A 23,793-nucleotide genomic window follows, 5' to 3' on the forward strand; every position below is an offset into this window, starting at 1 on the left:
CTGCCAGTTGATGTCCGAAGCTATTCCAGTGGCTTTCCCTAACTGTTTACAGTGTTCCTGTTGTAGTATCACTTGTGCACTTCACAACCCTCTTGTATCGGTCTGTTCTGTCAATAAACCCTTGTTACTGACCCTGCAATTGGGTCCTTCTTCCAGATCCCTGACATTACAAACCGGCCAAAGTCAGGAGCCAGCTACTTCACTGCTCCAGTTTTTTTTTTCCTTATCTAGTGATTTTTTTTTTTTTTTTTTTTTTGGCCCTGATTTTCATTAATCATGTCTTGACAGTTCCAGATAGCCCTGAGTTAACTGAGACTGCTGCAGGCATTCCTGGGTCAGTCAAACCAGTTCAAGGCATCGTTGATTTGACCAAATTTGTTGCAGCTATCCCTGATCTAGTCAAGTCCATACCAGATTCTCCTGAGCTGCAGCCATTTCTGAATCAGTCAAGTCAGTTTCAAACTCCACTGAGATTAACCCATGGGTCCAGGAGGACCTGATTCAAGAACCCTCTAGCCCTGTGAGTCCAGTGGTGTCTAGTTCGGTGGCCTTGTTGTCAGAACCTGTCAGAACAACAACCTTACAGTTATGAGGCTATTTCCCCCCAAGCCTCCTGGTCTATTTGACTTTGTTACAGAAGTTATAGCAGAGACTGTTATAGCCCTTCATAGCAAGCCATTAGAAGTTGATCCTGTCAGCCAGGCTCTTTGAAATTTCTCCTGTCATGTCACTTCCACAGAAGATGTTCCTGTCAGTTGTGTCATGTCCCCAGAGATCACTCCTGTCATGTCCACAGAAGATGCTCCTGTTAATTGTGTCAAGTCCCCAGAGAGCTCTCCTATCTTTTTGTCCCGTCCTTAAAGATGGTTCTTGCCTGTTATGTCAGATCCTCAGAAGTGGTTCCTGCCAGTTATGTTCATGGAGACTATTCCTGTCTGTTAAGTCACACCTTCAGAGGTTGTCCCTACTGTACCTATTTTGTCTGGGCCATACAAAGTGTCCCTGCCTGTCCTGTCACGCCTACAGAGGTTGTTCCCGCCAGTTGGGTCATGACCATAGAGGGTGTTCCTACCTGCCAAGTTATGGCCATATAAAATGTTCCTGTCTGTCCTGTTATGTCCTCTGAGGTCGTCCTTGCCAGTCGGTCATGGCAATGAAGAGTGTTCCTGTTTGTCTGGTCAAGCCTTCAGAGGTTGCTCCTGCTAGTCAAGTTGTATCCACACACTGAGATCATACCAGATCTGCTATCTGCTGTTTCTTACGAGTCCCTCAGAGGATGTTCTGGCTAGTAAAGTTCCATCTGTGGAGGCTGTCCCCGAGTATACTGCTCTCCCTGTCATGACCTCTGAAGATGTCCCGGGACAGTGTGCTCCAGCCCAGTGCTAACTGCTTATGACTCTTGACTTTATTTGTTGGATATTGGATACACTCATGAAAGTCAGGACTTAAGATATTTACATTACTCTGCTTGAAATGTATTATCATTGTAGTTTTTTTTTTTATGTTGACTGAGCATGAGTGAATTGAAATGTATAATTAACTGATTAGTTTCTAAACTCTAAATTAGTTTTCCATACATTTTAATGTTAATTATAAAAAATGTTAGCATTTGCAGTTAATATGATGGCAGACAGATATGATGGCAGTTGGCTTATATCATAGAAAAATAAGAAATACAAGAAGAAGACAAGACAACAGAAAGGGAAGTTTATTTTGGTTGCAAATTGGACCATTCGATTAAACCATCATTACATTCATATACAAGACATACCACTTAAGCCTCAAATGAGAAATACATAAGCTGACTCGAAATGCCATTTCATGAAATTAATATTGAAAGTTTAAGCTTGAGTTTAATTTAGATGTCCATGAAATTTCCTAAATCAGAGGGTTAACATTTGGATCAATGAGAAATTCAGTATGTAGGATTATAGACTTTATCATAAGATTGATTGATTTAGCATTAACATGTGCCATTTCATATTACAGAATTAGACTAATAATAAATATACTTAAAAAACAACAACAACAAAATCCTATATATTACAGAATGTTTATTAAAGACTGCAGATAGTACTTCATCCTGCACAACTGTGCATTTTGGTAAAGATTACAAAACCATCAGATCTAAATAAACTTTTGTTTGTTTAGTTTGTGCCAGTTTGCTGTTTTATGATCCGAAATGAAAATCTGCTTCACAAACCTAGATAAAAACAGATTTATAGCTATGATCTATCATATATTTATAATGATATAATTTCCTATATAGTTTGTATAACATACAGTAGGAGTTCAACTGATAACCTCTTCCATTCGCTTTTCATTGGAACAGTTGTCTGGATATGATCTTTAGCGTTATAATTATTAAAGCATTTGTAAATGAAACAGGTTTATCAAAAGCACTCCCATTCAAAACATCAAGCATGATTCTAATTAAAACCACAGGACAGTGTTTGAACAGAAAGAGACTTCTGATTAGGTGTAAATGAGTGCTGTCTACATTGCCTTCAGTCATAATCACTCACGATCAGAATAAACAGTAATATTCATTGCTGACATGTACATTCATCACGACACAGTGCTCTCTGATTGGTTGGTGTGATCGGTGACCATAGCTACAAATTAATCTCACAATATCAATGTAAAACACAACATTACAAAAGAGTAATAGATCGCCCTCCACAATATCGACTTTCTGTTTTATCCGTGATTCTTTTTCTGTCAGTATATGTAATAACATGCAGATGATACACAATGCTCTAAAATAACATTAACCAGGTTGATCGATATTGCAAAAACAGTGCAATAGGATCAGCTTTACATTAGTGGCACTCCACCAAACCTACATAGCATTTCATTTAATGGCAATACATGTATTCATTCATATTTACACGGACAACCATATATGCAAATACTTAGCCCAGCTTTAACACTGGTTGCCTTTGCTAACATGTATGAATGGCTTATGCGCATATGGCTGTTGTAAATATGTTGAGATGCAGTGCCTCTAATGTAAAACAATCCAAATAAACCAAAAAACGGAATTATGTTATTTTAAGTTGATGAGCACACACATACGACAACAATAAATATAGTACACCCATAATGCTCGGTTATGGCGTCTGCCTCGGGTAAGTTAGAAGTTGAGTGTCTCTGACATCATCTTCCACCAATCCATGAGCTCCTCCTTCTCTTCCTCCTTCCTCTCTTCCAGCGATTCCAGCTCAAAATCCAGCTGAGAATGAGAAAAATGAGAGGTGTCAGAACAGGACGATAGATATACTGAGAAGGAGAGAACGGAGGGTCTGTGTTTACCCGTGTAGCAGGGCTGGGGGGAACAGCTACTTTCTTGACCACAGAGAGGTACCCAGGAGCGGATGCTGACACTTTGTAGTTACCAGGAGCCAACAAGCGCCAGTAATCGCCGTCCTTAGCTAATAAAAAAAAAAAAAAAAAAAGGAAAGTGATTTACATTTGAAATTTTACTTTTAAAGTGGCAAATTATGGCCACAAGAGGGCAGACCCACACAACTGGGTGGTCGAGTAAAAGGTGAATGTTTATTTATTTTGTGATAAAATACTTCATGTACAAGCCTAATTTGCAGAGATAAGTCGTTTTATTGTTGTTGTAATGATAATGATATTAATATAAAAATAATAGCCTATTTAAAAAAAGGGGGTTAGTCTGGGCCTAATGGACTGAGAGTCAGACATGTAACCCGAAGGTCGCAAGTTTGAGTCAAAGCACCGAACCCCCAACTGCTCCCCGGGACTGCTGCACATTTTTCTGAAATTAATTGCTATAATTTCACAATTCCCTTTCAGTTTTCAAATTAATGTAGAAACAACATAAAGACAATATACTTTTTATATTTGTTTAATGGCATCTTTTTTTTTGACTGAAGACGAGTATCACCGATACCAATACAACTGATGACCCTAGGATTTTTTGTCCCTCTAATATTTAACCATTGACTATAGTCATTCGATATTACAGTATAATTGTGAGCTATCAGTTTTAACATTTAAATGAACTTTAAACAATCTTCAAATAAACACATTATAACAAATGTCAAATTTACCTGTGCCCTTCAGCAAGTGGCAACTATATAGAATTTAAATAAAGTTATCACACTTTTTTGATATTCTAAATTGAATATAGATCAATCCTTAAAGCTACCAAAATTATTGGTTTCCTTTTTATTTTATTTTTTTTGGTTCTTTAATTAACAGACATCACAGCAGCTGGGTAATTCATTTTGTTTGGCTGCTATTTCTTTAAGACCCTCCGCTGCCGCTGCTGAAAGTGACGCAGATCTGACATGCATCTTCGCAGTTTAATTTGTGCATTAATATTTAATGATACAGGCTACAGCACATGCCACCGCATTTGTGCGTGCAATTGTAGAGCACAGGCTACAAGCACATTATGCTGAGGTAAAGTGGAGTGTGCATCTGTAAAGTCTACCATTTGATGAAGCCATTCTGTGTCTAAATAAATGCAATTTTTTCAAGAAAAAAAAAAAAGACAGAAGCAGCAGGTGTGAGTGGGGTGGCCAACACTAACTCCAAACCTGCATTAAAGGTGTTAAATATTTTTAACGCAGTTAAACTGGAAAAATGAATCATCTGCATTAACTTGCTAATATTGACAGCACTAAAATAATGATTAAAAGTATATTATATATACTTTATTATAATAGTTTTTTTTCTGTTTGATGATGCTAATTGTGCCTAGCCTTTAAATAAATTCAAATTGCATTGTGTGTGTATGTATGGGATTGTTTGTGCACCTGTGGTCATATCGTGGTCAATTCCTTCAACAGAAATAGAAGCGTTTGAGATGGGGTTCCCTTGGAGATCATGAACAAATCCCGCCACTCCTCTGTGAACCTGTGAAGGACATGAGGGATCAAAAGGGATGAAACTACCTCCTTCTAATCCTGATTCGTGAGTCTGAGCTCTACAGAAAACAAAACAACTCTCCCTCCCTGTCAGCATCTTCAAACCAATGCTAGGCATTAGGTCGGCTGTACCTGCTCTATGTAGTTGACCAGCGAGTTGCGGTTCTGGTCCCAGTACTGCTTGAGTGCTTCCTCAGGAGGAAACTTATCACAGCTCAGCTCCAGAGTGATCTCAAAACAATTGCTGCTCAGATAGTTGAAGTCCTGCATACCTGACAAGAGAGAGAGAGAGAGAGAGAGAAGGGGAAAGATCAAAGGTTTGCAAATGACGTTAAAGGGATAGTTCACCTTCATTTGTTCCCCATTGAGTTGCATAGTGTTGTTTCCCATACTATGGTAGTCAGTGTGGACCAGCATCTGAAGGTGAACTATCCCTTTAAGTGGCCTTTTTCTTTGTATTTCCTATTTTGGTAATTAACATGCACTATGTGGTGAAAGTACTGTATGTGCATGCTTGAACATATACTCATATGAGCTTGTTGCATATACACATTTCTAAACCATCTGCATTAATCCCCTCCAATGCTACTAAAACAGCTTCCACTATTCCAGGAAAGCATTCCACTAAATGTTGGAACATGGCTGTGGGGATTTGAAAGAACATCAGAGAGGTCAGGAATTGGTGTTGGGTGAAGCTTGCAATGGCCATTTCAATTTATCCCAAAGATGCTGCAAGGCCCTCCCCAAACGGCTGCCCGCAAATTTGGAAGCGCACAATTCTCTAGATGTGATTACATTTGCTTCAGGCAAATGAATTCCCATGCCTTTTTTTTTTTTTTAAATCTGGTACTAAACCTTCTACTTTTAGCTTTTATAAAAAAAAAAAAAAAAAAAAAAAAAAAAAAAATACATCAGACAATGTCCTGATGATACATATTATTACATAGCATCACACAGTAAAATCCAAATGAATAACCAAAAATAATTATCATAAAAGTGTATAATAATTAACAATAAGTTTGTGAATTTTAAATTAAACATTTAATATTCTGCACTATTTCTAGATGCATTTAAGAAAAATAAGTGGCTTTGACAATATAAACTTCTTCTTACATATGTACAGCACATCAATGCATTATTATGCTGTGCAAAATACTAATAACAACAATTATTATGTTTCTAATAAATCAATGTACAGCACAATTAATCCAATCTATTATTAGTGATTTCCTGAAGCTGTGCATTATACCTCCAGGCACACTGTACCAGGCTCCTCCATTAGTGATGCCCTCTTTGAAGCTGGAGTCATCATCATTCTTGCGGCATGGCGGCCGGTTGGGGTCAGACATCACTGGGTTATAGCTGGAGTAGGCCTTAGCCAGAGACTTAAACACCAGATCATCTGGACTGGCACTATATTCATGAGTAGAACCTGATGGACAAACAGAGAGAGAGAGAAAAATTCAGAACACATTTTCCAGGTTTAATTCTATGAAACTGTAATTGATTGACTATACTTACTTGGGTAAGACACATTTTTGGTAAGATTTTCTAAAACCAACTACTAAAAGATGTCTGTTAATAGGGCAGATTACAGTATGTTGAATGAAGCAAATACTGTAGATGTTATAAGGGTTTGGGTTACTGTATAATGACATTATATTCCACTGCTATTCAAAAGTTACCTTATGTGAACAAAAATACAATAAAAAGAAGTAATATTGTGAATTATTAGAATTGAATTTAACTCTCTTATTAACAAATAAAATGTATTTAACTAATTTATTTATTCCTGTGAGGGTAAAGCTGAATATTCAGCATCATTATTCCAGTCTTTGGTGTCACATGATTCCCAGAAATGACTCTAATATGCTGATTTGGTGCTCAAGGAGCATTTCTCATTATTGTTGAGTTATGCTGCTTTATATTTTTGTGGAAACAAGTGATTCTTTTCAGAATTCCTTTATTTACCTAAAGTTCAAAAGAACTGCATCTACTTGAGATAAAAACATTTGTACCAATATAAATGCAATGTTAATGAATAAATTATAAATAGTTTACAAAAATTCTTACTGACCCCAAACAAATATGATATTATATTAAATAATATATATTTGAGAATTGATATGAATGTATATGACTGTATGTGATTGTTTTTTGTGTGTGCATGTGGTTTCTCACCACTGCGTGTCTCATCATATGGGTAATTGGCCACCACGTCTCCTCCGTGCAAATTGGCTGATAGAACAAATGGAATGTCCATAATCCACTGAATCACAGCCTTAGTTTCTGGTGCCAGCTGTAACACACACAGATTTAAAAACATTTTCGTTTACCAGTCTAAAAACTTGTGCTCCAAAATTTGTAACACTAATACCGTGCTGCGATATTTAACATATAGATGATCAAACACTCTCTCACCTTGGTGTTTTCATCCACAGCTTTCTTCATGTTTTTCAGGAGATGGTTGTTAGCTCCTCCATCTCTTTCATTTATGTAGACGATGCGATCAAGATCTGGAAAGTTCCGGTTCAGATCAATCCCCTGAGCATTGCTGCGGCCCACAAACCAGTCCTTCATCTCACCAGACTGCACATAAATAATATAATAATGATAACATTAGCAGAATTACCACAATCTTTAAAAAAAGAGAGATCTCCATTTTCAAGTAGTTCACTCAAAAATGAAAAATTGTCCCAAATTTTTTTTTTGCAATCTTACTGACCCTAAAGTTTTGTGTAGTATACAGTAGCAAACCTTTAAAAAAGGAGCGTACATTTTTTTTTTTTGGCAGGGCAGACAGCACAACACAAACAGGTGAAAGCTGAACAGACTCAGTTCAGACTTAGTGAAACCTAGGTTTCAGACTGAGGAGGAAAGCACTTTGGTTACTCAACATTTTTCAGACACTACAGGAAATGCCTGAAAATGAGTGTTGTAAAGTGAGTTTGGCTTAAAGAGGAAGTCTGAATACAACTGTAACTGGTTTAACATACAAATAAAACCCATATCTCCTATGAACACAAGATTTTATCCCATCTGTGACCTCAGTAATCCTCTCTATCCTACTGAAATCATTTTATAGTTACTTTTTTTGATGTACAGTTGCCATAAAAGATGCAACCTTTATGCTCATATTTGACCTCTAAAACAAAGAGAAAAACCCAAAGACAACGCATGTTTGCTGTGTGGTCAGGATAGACATTCATCACAGCTGAAGCAGTAAAGCAGTGTTGTAAAACACATCCCAGTGAGGTGTTTAATAATCTTTTGGTTTCCCCTAAACAAATGTAAAACTAAAAGTCCAGGGACCCTGTGTGTAAAATATATAAAATGTGTTGTGAAATGCAGAAGGATATGAGAAACCACAGTAAAGTGTTATGAAATCAGCACCACTGCGTTCTGCCAACAAAACTTCATGCTAAAATAAGGTGAACCTTTTTTTAAAGGGGTCATATGATGCGATTTAAATTTTTCCTTTCTCTTCGGAGTGTTACAAGCTCTAGGTGCATAAAGAAGATCTGTAAAGTTTCAAAGACTAAAGTCTTAAATCCAAAGAGACATTCTTTATAAAAGTTAAGACTTTTATATATTAAGTTAATAATTAGTATTTTGTTTGGAAGTCAACCCTAATTGACAGCGCACCTTGTTTGTTATCTTTATTTTATAAGTGCACAAAGGTTTTTTGTTATTATGTCTGTATCCAAAAAAAACTAGACCCTTTACAGATTCGATTGATGTATTGCTATTATCTGTACGATTAAAACTGAGAGTGAATTTAAGTTCTTTTCGGGGTTATCAGGAGAAGATGACTCAATACGCATATATGCGTTAATCGACTCGAAAGGGTTAAAAAACACAAACTTATATTAAACAAACAAAAAATGCCACAAACGTTTTTCGAAATTAACTTGATAAAAAAAAACTAAACTAAATATAATGATTGCCATTTGATTATAATAGCTAATTGCCACTACATACAAAACAAAACTATTTTTAACCGTTTTAGTTCCAGAACTAATTGTACAGTACTAAAGTACTGGGATGATTTAGTGCAAATTATTTCCCAGTACCATTTAAAGGGTTGCATTCACACCCACAGTGTGTACTAGGAAGTGATGTGAGCTGGTTGACAGCGATGTCATTTGTGCACATTCAACAATGAAAACAAATTTTACATCAGGAGGATGGAGGACACAGTGATTTTAATGTGAATTTGTGATTTTAAAGAATCTCCAACGGTGACTGGAAGTGCTACTTTTGCTACAAGTGCCTGCACTTCAGCGTCCATTGACACATTAGTTGACAATGTTTACATTATGTTTACAAAGTGTTTTAAATCATGGTGGGTGAGGGCATTTTCGAATGCATCTGGCCAATCAATGTCTACTTACATCACGGGTAGTACCAGTTGTGCTGGTTAGACCCTGCTCTGGAATAGGAGCTAATTTGGTTCTTGAAAAAGGCAGTCAAGTACTAAAATCGCACCCAGTTCTGGTGGTGCAAAAATGCCAAAAAGTGGGTAGTTCCACAATTTGTTCTGGTACTATGAAAAAGTACTATGAAAAGGCCCTAAAAAACTGTAGACATCTGTCAATCACCAATGATATTTTAACTATTGTCTCTGTTACACTCACGAAATGTTTCATACACAGCAAATGAGCTTGCTGCTTTACATTTAGCTTGCTGTTTAGCGGTTCCACTGAAACCCTCAACCTTCTTCAGCTCCACCCGTATAGATCAGCTTGTACAGCGGCGTATAGGAATATGTATTGGCAGTAGCACATTCCTGTACCTGCTTTGCAGCAGCAGCAGCCAAGACTAAATACATCACATCCATTACCATGCTTAAATCTTCCAAGAGTTGTCATGATGGAAATATGAGAACAAATGATAAATGGTAAATAGTTTAAAATTAATTTTATTTAATAATATAATAATATCTAATTGTAAAAATATTGTGTACAGTAATTACAACCTTTTTAAAGGGGGGGTGAAATGCTCGTTTTCACTCAATATCCTGTTAATCTTGAGTACCTATAGAGTAGTACTGCATCCTTCATAACTCCAACAAGTCTTTAGTTTTATTATATTCATAAGAGAAAGATAGTCTGTACCGATTTTTCCCAGAAAAACACGAGCGGCTGGAGGCGTGACGTGTGGGCGGAGCTAAAGAATCACGAGCGCCAGTAAGCTTTTGCGTTGAGAGCGTTTGGAAGCTGTGACATTACGTGAGGACAAAACCAACCAAAACTAACCATGGCTAACAGTCAGATTCAGCGTATATTTATGATCCAGAATCAGATCCAGAGGCTGAAATTTAACAAGAGCAGCAACAGCAACGACGTCTCTATGTGGTATGTACTGAAACTGAATATATTTGCTTAGCGGTTTTGGAAAATGACTAAGTTACACTTTGTCGTCTTTTTTTTTTCTTTTTTTTTAAGCTGTACATGTGGAAAGTGCAGTTTGATGACAACATCGCATGTTGTTTACTTGATGTGCTTACGCGCCGATAGCTAAGTTAATAACACAGAGATATTTGAAGCAGTTTTACTCACCGCATGTGGTTCCAACACACGATCGTGACCCTTTTTCGTTGGGACTGCATTATCCTTAAGAAATAAACGATGTGCAAATCTGGCGTCAAACTGGGCCTTGTTTGTAAAACAAGCATCTTCGAAATGCAGGGAACAAACAAAAACACTTGCACAACTCCGTTGATGCTCTGTAAAAATAAGCTCCATCCACTGGTCCCTTAATGCTGTTTCTCTTTTGGTAATCTGTTCAGGGTTGTCTTGCCCTGGCAACCAAAAACACACTCCTTTTGTGACATTTCGCGACGCTCTCGCTCTGATCAGTGAAGTCTGTTGTGCTCTGAGTGCTGTGCTCTACGGGAGCGCGCGCTCTTCCGGCAGACGTGTCCTCAGGACCCATATAAGGAAATTCCGCCCCATCTAACCTCACACAGAGCCATACTCGAAAAAAAACTTTCCGAAACTTGTGACAAACCGGAAGGAGTATTTTTGGAACAGAAATACTCCTTCAAATGTACAACTTGATTTTTGAAACTTTGTCCATGTTTAGCATGGGAATCCAACTCTTTAACAGTGTAAAAAACTCAGTATGAATTAAATAGCATTTCACCCCCCCATTAGACTTTTCGAATGTTATTTTATGTTTGTGCTTGTGGAAATGGATCTTTAATATTCCTAATTAGGATTTTTATTTAGCATTTTAGGCCCATTTGGAACACAAGACACCAAACACCAAAGATACACCTTCATTCTGTTTATATTCTTCTTCTTGTGTAAGGTGTGTGTGTGTTTACCTGTGAGGCTGCTTTCTCGAAGCCATCAGGATTCATGGAGGGCATGATGTGAATGCGTGTGGAGTGGATCAGGTCAATGATGGTGTCGTTGCCCTCCTGGTACTCATTACAGAGATATTGAGCCAAATAAATGAGCAGTTCTCTGCCCACGGCCTCATTGCCGTGCATGTTCCCAATGTACTTAAACTCCGGCTCACCTATTACACAAAAACAAACACAGTTAATGACACAAAACTGTATGCACATGTCTGTTAAATTAACCAACAAAAATAACAACTAAACGATGCCTTGCCAGTTATTTTAGGCATTATCTTTTAAAAAGTGAACCGTACTATTTGAGTTGTATGAATCACATGACAGCAAAACCAGTATCTTACCAGCCGATCATAAGTAATGTATTGGACAATTTGTCAGTCACTTAGCAATTATTATAGAAAATGTATGATGTATTTTACTATCATGATACTGGGTCAAACAGAGGAAGAATAGAATGACTGACACTTTATAAAAAAATGAACTTAAAAGTTAAATTTAATGTCTAATAAAAATATTATATTTAATGAAAAATTGTATATAAAATAGCACTGAAGTGAGACTTACTGATCATTTGTTGGGCTTTAAAAGTACAAAAAATTACTACATAAATAAAGTCAACCAATTCAAAATACAACCAATGAAAATCAGCACAACAAAGACAGATATAAAAAATATCCACACTTCTTATATTTATCACTTTACGCAAATAGGGTGCGATAAGGCCGTACATTATGCAATTTCTACTAAATACTAAATATTTTAATAATAAACTCAATATTTTATGAGCTGTTTTATTTTCTATTCATTTTACATGAGATGTTAGACTTCCTCTTGGTTATTTTCTTTTCCATCTCCAAAGCAGCTCCTTTGTTTGCATAATCAAGACATGGTCTTATTTGTTCATTTAAATGTGCATATACATCAAATACATAAAACATACAGGGTAGAGGTGTATTCCTGCAATTCCTGAGTTTTTGCAAAAACAGAACCCAGTGCAAATATGATGTAATCAAATGATGCAACAAGCTCCCCATAGGGTTGGGTGATGTCTACAAAATTGGCATTGGACGATGTCTACAGTGAAACATCGCAATGGACGATGGACATTGTATGCGTGTTAATTTGTTAATTTCACACTACATGCGATGGCGAATCTCGATAGTGAAACTGAAAAGTGATGGTGCATTCAAAGGCAGTTTCAATGCCAGGCAAAATAATGGCTCCCTGATGCCCACAACTTATATATAGTATAATTCCCAGAAGATATTACTGCGAGAGAAATTACTGAAATATGGATTTTTGCCCAAATCATATTTATTCCCTTATATCCCATTGTGGGATATAAGCTGCCAAATTCTGGCTTCATTTCTAAGAATTGCCGGTTTATATATTACAATTCTGAGTAAAAAGTCAGAATTGCAAGCTTGAGAACTTCAGAATTGTCTCAGTTGCGAGAAAAAAGTCATAATTGTGAGATATTTTTTTTATTAATTATTAGTCTGCTGACAATTCAGCTTAAAATTAAATCTAAACATATATTAAAATAGAAACAGTATACACAAACATTGAGCATAAAAGGTGTTATCTCAAAATCATTAATACAATCTTATTAGCCCCACACTTGTGAATGGTTATATATGGTAAAATATATGTGCATTTAAAAAAAATAAAAACATATTTATCAACTGCTGCAAACACTAAACCCAGTGCAAACATGGGCTCAGGTAATATACTTAGAACTTCCAGAATCCTCTCTGCTTTCACAAAACAAAGCCCTGACCCACTTAAACCCTCTCCAACAATCCCATGCTCAAACATGAGCACTAACATAGGCAAACGCACTTCATCCCTCAGGTAACATGCACAAATCATCAGAGGCCAGGAAAGGACACTAGACGTATTTCTTTATTAATCTCAGAAACATGAACTTCTGAGATCTCTTCCGCCTGATAAGCACACCACACTGACTTTATTGTAATGTAGAGCTTGCACGTATACACAACAAACAAACAATGTTTACCTGCCATTGTGCAGTAAACGTTATATAATATTTAAGCACCTTATATAGGACATGGGCTCTAAAATAGATGTTTACATTGGACAGACCTGTTTAGAAAAGCCAACACACTAGTTAAGCTAGAACATAAAGGCATACAGTACTGAATGCACATTTATTTGCCATGCACACAGATTGGAAGCAGATGGAAGAGCTGTTTTCCTTGCAGGCTCTGGCCTTTTTTGGCCAACTATTTCACTGCCTCCACTGAACATCTAAATATTCTACATCTCGCAGTTAAAAAGCAGCATGTGCAAAATATCCACAGTGTGTGTGTTCAAGCTCCTAAATAACGACGTATGTCCCTGTCACATTTACAACCAGACTTTGAAGCTCCAATTACTTCAAAATGAAATTACCACCAAACTCTTTTGCAGATGTTAATGTCAAAGCAAAGTATTCCCAGGCCTGTCCATAGGAAATGTGCATTTAAATGTGCAATGTCTGCATGAGTGTGTAAATAGGTGTCTGAGAAAAAGTGTCTGAGAAAGTGACTGAAAAGTAAAGGTGCTTTCTGTTTAGATTTTTTTTTTACTTATAACAGGATGTGCTGTATAGAATTTGGATATAATGTTTTATATACAGTATATATATATAAATTATATGTATATAATTTCTTTTTTTTTTAATCAGCTGATAAGCGATCATGCATTAAATATAATTTCAACTGCACCTAACCGTTAAGATAAAATCTAAAGATTTGGTCTTTTAAGACCAAATTTATGTGCTAATATTTGGAATTTGGACTTTTTTTTTTATCAACAATCTAAAAATAAACACATCAACTTTTTTGTATTTGTTTTTTTCTCGTCTACATTTGCTTTGCTTTATTTATTTCGTTACATGTCATAACAATCAGATTTTTTAATTTGTTTTATTTCTGCAATAAATATAAATGTGAAATAAATATAAATATCAAATGAGACTAATACACTATAAATATAATATACATGATAAACATTAAAATAACATAATAATGTTTACAGTTTTTAATGTAAATAAAGTGAGAAACTGAGAGAACTGGAAGTGAGAGAGAAACTACAATATCAATATCGGTAAAGTGTCAGTCAAACTGATAATCAATCAGCTTCACTATTTTACATAAATGTAATAGATTGGATATTATTACAGTGTTGAATTAATGCATCTGGAGGGCAAAGGATAAACACAAAAAGTGTGAAATCCCACACTGACTGCAAGGAACAAATGTCCCCTTTATTATGAAACACAGTTTAATATGTGTGTCTAATCCAAATCAAGTAAAGCTGTTTTGATAGCAGTAATGAGGAAATCATCTGCTGTACAGATGAAGTGAGCTGCAGACTGGGAAAGGAGAAAGCTGAAAGCTTTGTCAGTGAAACAGACAAACAAAAAGGCTAAAATTATCTCTCTAAACACATTCTTAAACATCAACACCATCTCTCACATACTCTTCTGGTCTCATTAACTTTCTCCTTGCTTTGTTTACTACCTCTCTATCCTCTCACGCAGCTTTACTATTTGTGTATACTCAGATCTGTTTTTAAGACAAATCCATAGCCTTCAAATATAAATGTAACTTTAGTGTAAAATGTCACTTTGGTTTAAATCGGTGTTAAATGTGGTATCAGATATCTGCATTTACAAAAGTTTTGGTAAACATGCAAGGATATCATACTTGCAATTACAGTATGTGCCTCAAATAAAAAAAATTGACTAAAGATTAAATATCACAGACCAACTTGTAAACATACCATAAATCCTTCAGCAAGCAAATTTAGGTTGTATATTGGTTCTCACAATAAAATAAATATATACATTAGGAGTAGGACTGTTGATAAATACAGTAAATAACAATGAATCTCATGAATTGATTAAGTTAATCCCCAATTTTACAAGATTTTGTACATTATGCTACATTTACTTGATTAAAAATACAATAACAACTGTAATACTGTGAAGTTTTCAGGATTTTCTGAAGATTAGAAAAGTTTTAAAAAAACAGCCTTTATTTGAAATGCATTCTTGCTGACAAAGTATTAAATTGCATTTTGCTCATTTAATGCACGCAAAAACATAATAATATGCAGTAAAGATGTATTATTAATGCCACAGCAGTGAGCAGGTGTTCTTCACTTTAATATTGATAAATCCGCCTGTGTTTTTTAAATGATATTTAATATTTATGCACTTATTAGAGTAGTGCCGTACAATATGTGAACACTTCAGAACGGAGACGTAATGAGGAATGCATGGGTTTAAAAAATTTCTGTATCAGCTTTGGTTCCTTTAAACTTGGAGGAAAAATATCCAAACTAGCCAAATTTAGCAATTCAATAAAGATGCGTTTAACAGCGGGTTTGCTGCAAAATTTGAATCAAGTGTCGATTCCAAAGGAAAGGAAAGGACTGACAAAATGTGCACCTTGATTCAAAATGCAGATTTCTTATGAAAAACAAATCCCTCACTAGCACATGTGCATTATGTTTACTGGAGCAGACTGCCCTTTCACAATCTCTCTTGCTGGGTTTTAGCCAGAGAGACACACACTGAGAGAACAGTGAGCCCAAAGATGAGAAATCCAGTGCCTTCGAGAGCAGAAACTGCTGTCTCATATTCATGAGAGGAAAAGGAGGAGGAAGGGAGAAAGGGATTTTATTCTAATCTTTCTGATCCTCATATAACCACATGATGACAAAACCTCATAACATCAAAGAGTCTCTTACTCTCTAAAACCTCAAATATCAAAAGGGCAACCTAAGATATAAAAAGTATTTATTTCATTATATTGAATCATTCAGCCTTAGGTTTGATTCTATTCTTTCATATATTCTTTCCTTCCTTCTAAACCCATCCATCCATGAATTCATCAGGTCAATCAGTCAAGAAATGTGTTCTCATGACGCAAGTCTATAACCTCTTAAACACATACACAAACAGTACCTTTAACTTCAAAGAAACGCTGGTGGTTTCCATGGCTATGTTGACCCAAGGAGACCATTCATTCAAAATAATTGATTCAGCACACTTCTTCAGTGGAAACGCACACATATTTCATGAACAATCAGGCCATGTATGACATAAGACGCATCTCAACAACACATCTGACCACAGAGATGATGGTTATTTGGGAGAGATAAAAATGATTTAAAGAAAAGGTTTGATCTATGCAGAATACTGTACACCGTTCAAAGACTCAACTATATTCCTGTCTAAAATAACGAATAACCCTTCTAGAAGAGAGGATGTGATCTATAAAAGAGGGAGAGAGAGATGAAAACAGATGTGGAATCCCTCTAGCATGTATTATTAATGAACTTTGGCTCACTGGAAGATACCACTTTCTTCACACCCCTTGTGCAAAAAAACCCCACAAAGAGACAGAGAGCTTCAGTTGCTTCAGATGCAGTATGCTCTTATTTTTCTGTACAATAAATGTACAATGCAGTGGAAAATAGAATTATACAACACTTTCCATGAATAGAGCTTGACATCCTTTTTTTTCTTAACCTTTCAGAAAAGGGTGATTATTAACCTTAGGAGGTCAAATTAGCTAGTTTATGTTCTATTCATATTTTCCAATAGACCAATTTGGAGTAGACGTCACTTGCAGCTGTGCGCACATTGTGGTGGCAGAAAAACACTGATAAAAAGTGGAGGAAAATGAGTAGAATCCATGATATGAGAAAATATCCATCAGAATCGGAATGCAAATCATTTTTATTTAGGGATGCACGATAAATATCGGCCGATATTTGTCAGTAATTCCGGTTCTGTAATCAGCGGTAAATCTCTGCATGTGCGTGATTTCATGTGGAGCAGCATTTACTGCACAGAGCAGTTGTTCACTGACAAGCTGCGCAAAACATGCGCAAAATTTGATCATGGTTTGGCACAGCTTGTAAGTGAACTACGGCTGTAGAGATTTACCGCTGATTACAGAACCGGCATTACTGATAAGATGCGCATAAATATCAGGTGATATTTATCATGCATCCCTAATTTTTATACAATACTGTCATCGTAGACACCATCTGAAACTAAATCCAGATGATTAAACAGACAGACTATGGGTGAAACCTGCTATGATTAAAGCAGGAATGTGATTTAAACAATAGGTTTACATAATATTTACATATGCAAACACATTGTATTAGCCCTACAGTTACAGCATGAAATACTATGTAAAACTATAACGTTACATTACATAACATTTACCGATCTGATCTCACAATGACTTTTTTTCTTACAAATGCAAGTATATATATCTTAGTGTGGACTGTATATATCAATTTAACTCAACAATTGCGAGTTTTTCAGTTCTTAGGATAAAAGCCAGAAGTGTGGGATATAAATTCACGATTCTGAATCGAGAGGAAAAGAGAGAATAGCGAGATGGTTTTTCTTTTTAGAATTGTGAGATATAATCTTGGAGTTGCAAGAAAAGTCAGAATTTTGAAATATAAACTCAAAATGACTTTTTATTCTTTTATTCCATGGTTTCTATAGACTGCTACTGTAAAACTGTCATTTTCTGCCACCAGATAGGCTCTCTGCACAAAAATTGGTCTATAAACATCAAAATTAAGGGGATTGTTCATCAAAAATGAGAATTATGTTATCACTCAAGTCACAAAAGTGAGTAAATTACGATTTTTTATTTTTATTTGGGGTAAATAATCTGTTTGTATATTTACATTAATTCAAATTAAATTAAATGGATTACATTACATTTTAATATACCAGAATGGGTACCACAGGGTTGAAAATTTAACCTGGATTTAGCTTCCACTCAGTAGGACCTAGAGATCTTAGGGCCATTTTTGGTTTATAGTTAATGATGAACTTAAAATTCAAATTTTTTTCCCCAATTCCCAATATTTTTTTCTTAATATAACTTGAGCACACGGGAAACTTTTCACATGGGAAAATACATGCAGTATTAGCGTAGTATGAAAAACAAAGAAAAATATGACATTTAGGACATTTATTTAGTTAATACTTATAAATTAAAAATCTTTATTTACAACAATGAATGCTATTTGGAATGTGGGATGGGATGTGTCACTCAAATACAAAAAAAAAGGGGAATACCAAGGTGTATTTGTGGAAAGTACAGAGTGAAAATATGCATATGCGATATTCATATCAATACACAAGACACTTCGAAGTTCAGTCAAATCAGTTCGAAAAGCTTAAGACAATGCTGTGAAAGGAGGCAGTAAAAAGGCCAGATCTTATCATGTGTGTGAATGTGTGTATCTGATATAGGTGCTGTCACATGCTCACTCAGCAGAGCACCAGATGGCCTGTTTCCGAGTGTGTCTCAGCCCCTGTGGCAGACGGCATTGCACGCTAATTCTTCCTCATCTGACTGAGTACAGGGAAGCGCATGGCTCATGGTGCTAAGCTGATCTGTCTCCAGGGCAACTGCTATTTCTGCCCAGCCATAACACCCTACACTAGCAGCACCCGACCAACGACGGGGCCTCTCTTTGATATCCCGCTCTCTCTCTCTCTCTCTCTCTCTCTCTCTCTCTCACATCTGTAAGCTGCTGCTGAGGTGCAGCTGGTTGCCCATAGCTAGAGGGTGTGGGTGGTGCTGGAAACTCATCTGGTAGCAATAAAAGCCTTAATGCAATGAGTCATAATATCTATGCAAACACACATACTGAGAGCCAACCATACTATTTAAGGAACAGGGGCCCTTTAGGATAACAGCTCCCCATCTTACTACTCTCACTTGTACACATGGAACTCACCATCAACACAAGACTGTGAATGAGTTTTGCTTACTTAATGTGTCAATAAAATAAATCCAATTGCTTGACTTTTTGACATGACATTTCCAAAATAAATAAGAAATTCTGTGTAATTTTATAATATATGTCCAGGGACTGCAGCTGAAGTGAGCTCTAATAGCCAAACTGGCATTTTACAGAAATTTTACAGCTAACATTACTTCATTAGGTATCATCAATCAATAATATACAATTGTACAGCATTTGTTAATCTGTCATTTGTCAATTAACTATAATTTATTAAATATATATTCTTAAAAAATTGCATTACTTTTGAATCATTTTTTCATTTACATAGTTGGGAAGTTACTGTTATAGATAATGCTATAGTTTTCAGATGACAAGTTACTCTTTAAAATGTAGTAAGTAGTGTAACTATTTCTATATCTTTATAAGGTAATGTAACTGATTACATTTGATTATTGTTAGCTCATGATATCTACTACTGTGTACTAACTAATGTTAATTCATGATTTTATTCTAATCAAAAGAAATTCAGGTTACAGTTTATTTTAAGGTAATCCTTTTTACAGTGTAATAAATTTAAGTACTGAGTAATATTAACTAACTACATGTACTTCCTGTATTTTTAGGTTTAGGGCTTCTTGCATGTAATTGTGCATAATTAAGTGCATAATAAAACAAAAAAGTGCTTAATTGACAGAGATAAGATGAATGCATAAGATCATACCTCCAATTGAGTTTCAGACATAGCGTTCTGAATTCAGAATTAAAATTATCAAAAATGAACACTCCTAAATAACTGAAATAAGTCATGAATAATGACAGCTGTCCAGAGCAATAGTATAACTGGTCCTCATTTAAAGGGAGGGTGAAATGCTCGTTTTCACTCAATATCCTGTTAATCTTGAGTACCTATAGAGTAGTATTGCATCCTTCATAACTCCAAAAAGTCTTTAGTTTTATTATATTCATAAGAAAAAGATAGTCTGTACCGATTTTTCCCGGAAAAACACGACCGCCTGGAGGCGTGACGTGTGGGTGGAGCTAAAGAATCACGAGCGCGAGTAGGCTTTTGCGTTGAGAGCGTTTGGAAGCTGTGACATTACCGTGAGGGAAAAACCATCATCCAAAACAAACCATGGCTAACAGTCAGATTCAGCGTATATTTATGATCCAGAATCAGATCCCGAGGCTGAAACTGAACGAGAGCAGCAGCAGCAACAACTTGCTCCGAGCGGGGCTCGAACCCGGGTCTCCGATGGGAGGCGGACGCACTAACAAGGAGGCAGAGATATTTTAAGCAGTTTTACTCACCGCATGTGGTTCCAACACACGATCGTGACCCTTTTTCGTTGGGATTGCATTATCCTTAAGAAATAAACGATACGCAAATCCGTCGTCAAACTGGGCCTTGTTTGTAAAACAAGCATCTTCGAAATGCAGGGAACAAACACAAACACTTGCACAACTCCGTTGATGCTCTGTAAAAATAAACTCCATTCACTGGTCCCTTAATGCTGTTTTTCTTTGGTAATCTGTGCAGGGTTGTCTTGCCCTGGCAACCAAAAACACACTCCTTTTGTGACATTTCGCGACGCTCTCGCTCTGATCAGTGAAGTCTGTTGTGCTCTGAGTGCTGTGCTATACGGGAGCGCGCGCTCTTCCGGCAGAAGAGCCTTAGGACCCATATAAGGAAATTCCGCCCCATCTAACCTCACACAGAGCCATACTCAAAAAAAAGAAGGCTCCTTTATTTATTGCTGTACTCTTCAGTCCAAGTAAGCTATATATATATATATATATTAGGGCTGTCAAAAATAGCGCGTTAACAACGTTAATTAGTTGTTTGTCGTTAATTACGTCAAATTTTTTAACGCATTTCACGCATGCGCAGCGTGATAAATTATTCAGGTCAGGAATGTCTCATCGATCTCTGAATTCTCAAAAACAGCGGCGAGCGTCGCGACGAAAACACAGAAGAAGCTTAAGGTTTTACCCCAGTTACTCTCAAATACATTCATGCCAAGCTCGATAAACAGAGACGACTTTGGTAGTTGATACGCTGGAGCTTCTTCCTGTTATAGCGTCCTGTGTTTCACACTGCACATGCGCAGAACGCCTACATGCAATGTAGCGAAAATTACAGCTGTTTGGAAAAGCATATGCATTTTTACTTGGTTTTACTGGCACTTGAAGCCTTCAGAACATGAAAATATCGATCCTAAAGTATTGTGGCAGAGCAAATGAACACCTCCCAAAAACAAGAGTGCCCACAGTGCAGAGGGCGCATGTTTGTGTTTCTGAGTTCATTCTTTCGAGTTACTCTATGCATAATTTCGTAGATATGTGGCTATATTTAACCACTGGTTCACCTAAAACTCTTACACTATCTGTAGTTAAATGGCATGGTTTGATATAGTGCTCAGGTAAATTTGATCTAAGTAAATGTTAAACTTTTGAAATTCAGAAAAAAAGAACCACATATTGATGAATCAATACATGAAAATTATGTATCTGTGTCCTGTTATTTATCTTTTGGTATGCATTTCAGAAAAAAATGGTTAGGATTCAGGTGTAATTGCAAATAGTGATTAATCCTGATTAATCCACTGAAAATTCTGATTAATTTGATTAAAAATTGTAATCATTTGACAGCCCTAATATATATATATATATATATATATATATATATATATATATATATATATATGTATGTATATGTGCAAATGTATCTATTTATTTGGCAAGAAGCAGTGCAATAAGCCTCGAGTCTCTAATTGATCTGCAATTATATACTGTATTAATTCTGCAACCTTCGCAAAATGGCGCACAGTGAGCTGCTGTCATCACATCTCCGTGAGCGCGCGCAGACACACCAAAGCGCACCTGCGCATCACGACGAGCAGACATGATTTATGAAACACTTGCAAAATTATTAAATTAATCAGTATACATTATTGTGACCGTGCAAAGCAGTCTCTGTTGCAATGCCTGTTCAATTTCAATTGCCTATTAGAGACAAGTTCGCATTATCGCACATTTTGAAGTTAAAATCATGAATTTCCAAAGCTATTCAGGAATGCCTCCGTTCGCCATGAGGGCGTTTATGAATCTATCACATCGCTCACCGTTGTCAGCAAAGAGGATAAAATATGAAATGTATTTTAAAAAGGCAATATGACAAAGGTGGTTATTTCACTGGAAGATTGACTGTAACTGGAGAACCCCCTTTATTGATTTGCTATCGATTAATGGCCTAATGTAATTCCATGTAGAATGGATAAAACATGACACACAGAGGGAAATACTTGCTTTCGCAGCTCTGTTGAGCTTCATTAGTTAATGCTTTGATGATCTGTCCTGCTGTAGTATTATAATGTGTCATAGTTAATGCTCATCTCTCACCAGGCTCGTGGATCCCGGGGTTGTCGCTCATCTCCAGCACGAGCAGCTCTCGGCCCTCATAACTCTCGCCCACAGTATAGATGCGGGTGATGGAGGGGCACTGGAGCCAAACGGACACCAGCGCTTTCCGCATCTCCTCATATCGGTGGTACTCAAAGGAGACTGCTCCTTCCCCCGCAGCATCTCCGCCTGAGGCCAGGGCCAGCATCAGCAGAGCCCCGCAAAACACCGCCGCCGTCATCGCTCCCGATTTGTCTTGTTAGCACTGCTGTCTGTCTGTGTCCCGTTTCTTTCCTGTGTCTCTCTGGATTTCTGTGTCGTGTCCTGTCTGAACCTCAGAACTGATGCGTGGGCGCGAGTCCTGACTACCTGTTTAGCCGCGGGGACGCGCGTGAAATCGCGGACGTGCAGTGCGAAGTTTACACACGCGGAATTGGTGGACGCGCACGGTGCTACCCCTGCAGGGGCGTGGCTTATGAAGTGACGAACAAATTTACAGCGTTATGTACGTGTTCATATGTGAACATGAACAATCATTGCAAGGATTGATCACCTGAAGATGAAAAACTGCTATCATTTACTTATCCTCAAGTCATTAAAAATCTGTATGAATTTCTTCTTTTCTTCATAAATTAATCTTGGGGTTAATTTGGGTTATTAACTATTTAAAAATATAATTGTGAACCATTGTTAGATAACGTTTGTTCTTAATGATGCTACATCACTTTCTTTTGATATTGAATTATTCCTTTTTATATTTAAAAATATTTAAAATGTATAAAACCAATAATAATTAATATGACAAATATGCCAAACGGTCTGTATTTATAGCCAATCCCAGTGTATTGCTGAAGCATTCTAAATATCTAAACAATCTATAAATAAATAAATAAATAAATAATTATTGACGTTTTTCCAGAACAAATGTCACGAAAGGGTCTTGAGAAATGTAGGCTATAGGTGTAGAAGTATACATTTTCTCTTTAAAATGTAGTGAAGTAAAAATAGTCAACAAAAATATGTATACTTGATCAAAGTAGAAAATAAACTGTATTAAACTATGCATCTCTGTGGACTTATGTACATTTGGATAAAGGGAAGACTTTAATACATTACCTTCTATCCACCCCATATGATTATTTACATACAGCAATATCTATATCCCACATCATATGATGTATTAAATATTGTAGTATGTATATTCTGTTCTGGGACTGTTGACTGGGACCGTTTACCCACTTCATATGGCTCTTTACACTGTAATATGACATTGTTCAGATGGGGAATGTAAAACCATAATAAAAACACATTTTAGGA

At 36.4% G+C, this 23,793-nt stretch overlaps 1 protein-coding gene across 1 annotated transcript; it reads right to left on the reverse strand.

Annotated features, from left to right (window-relative positions):
- Window positions 1–1,692: 1,692 nt before the first annotated feature.
- On the reverse strand, window positions 1,693–22,916 carry LOC127949377 (carboxypeptidase E). Its single transcript, XM_052546497.1, has 9 exons — window positions 22,477–22,916; window positions 11,236–11,432; window positions 7,326–7,493; window positions 7,086–7,203; window positions 6,154–6,336; window positions 5,037–5,176; window positions 4,794–4,893; window positions 3,316–3,434; window positions 1,693–3,235 (listed from the first exon to the last, which is right to left on the reverse strand). The coding sequence occupies exons 1-9, from the start codon at window positions 22,715–22,717 to the stop codon at window positions 3,137–3,139; spliced, it is 1,365 nt and encodes a 454-aa protein (XP_052402457.1). The 5' UTR covers window positions 22,718–22,916; the 3' UTR covers window positions 1,693–3,136.
- Between the last annotated feature and the right edge of the window lie 877 nt (window positions 22,917–23,793).

The sequence above is a fragment of the Carassius gibelio genome, chromosome B1 (assembly GCF_023724105.1).
Source record: "Carassius gibelio isolate Cgi1373 ecotype wild population from Czech Republic chromosome B1, carGib1.2-hapl.c, whole genome shotgun sequence".
In the NCBI taxonomy this organism is placed as follows: domain Eukaryota; kingdom Metazoa; phylum Chordata; class Actinopteri; order Cypriniformes; family Cyprinidae; genus Carassius; species Carassius gibelio.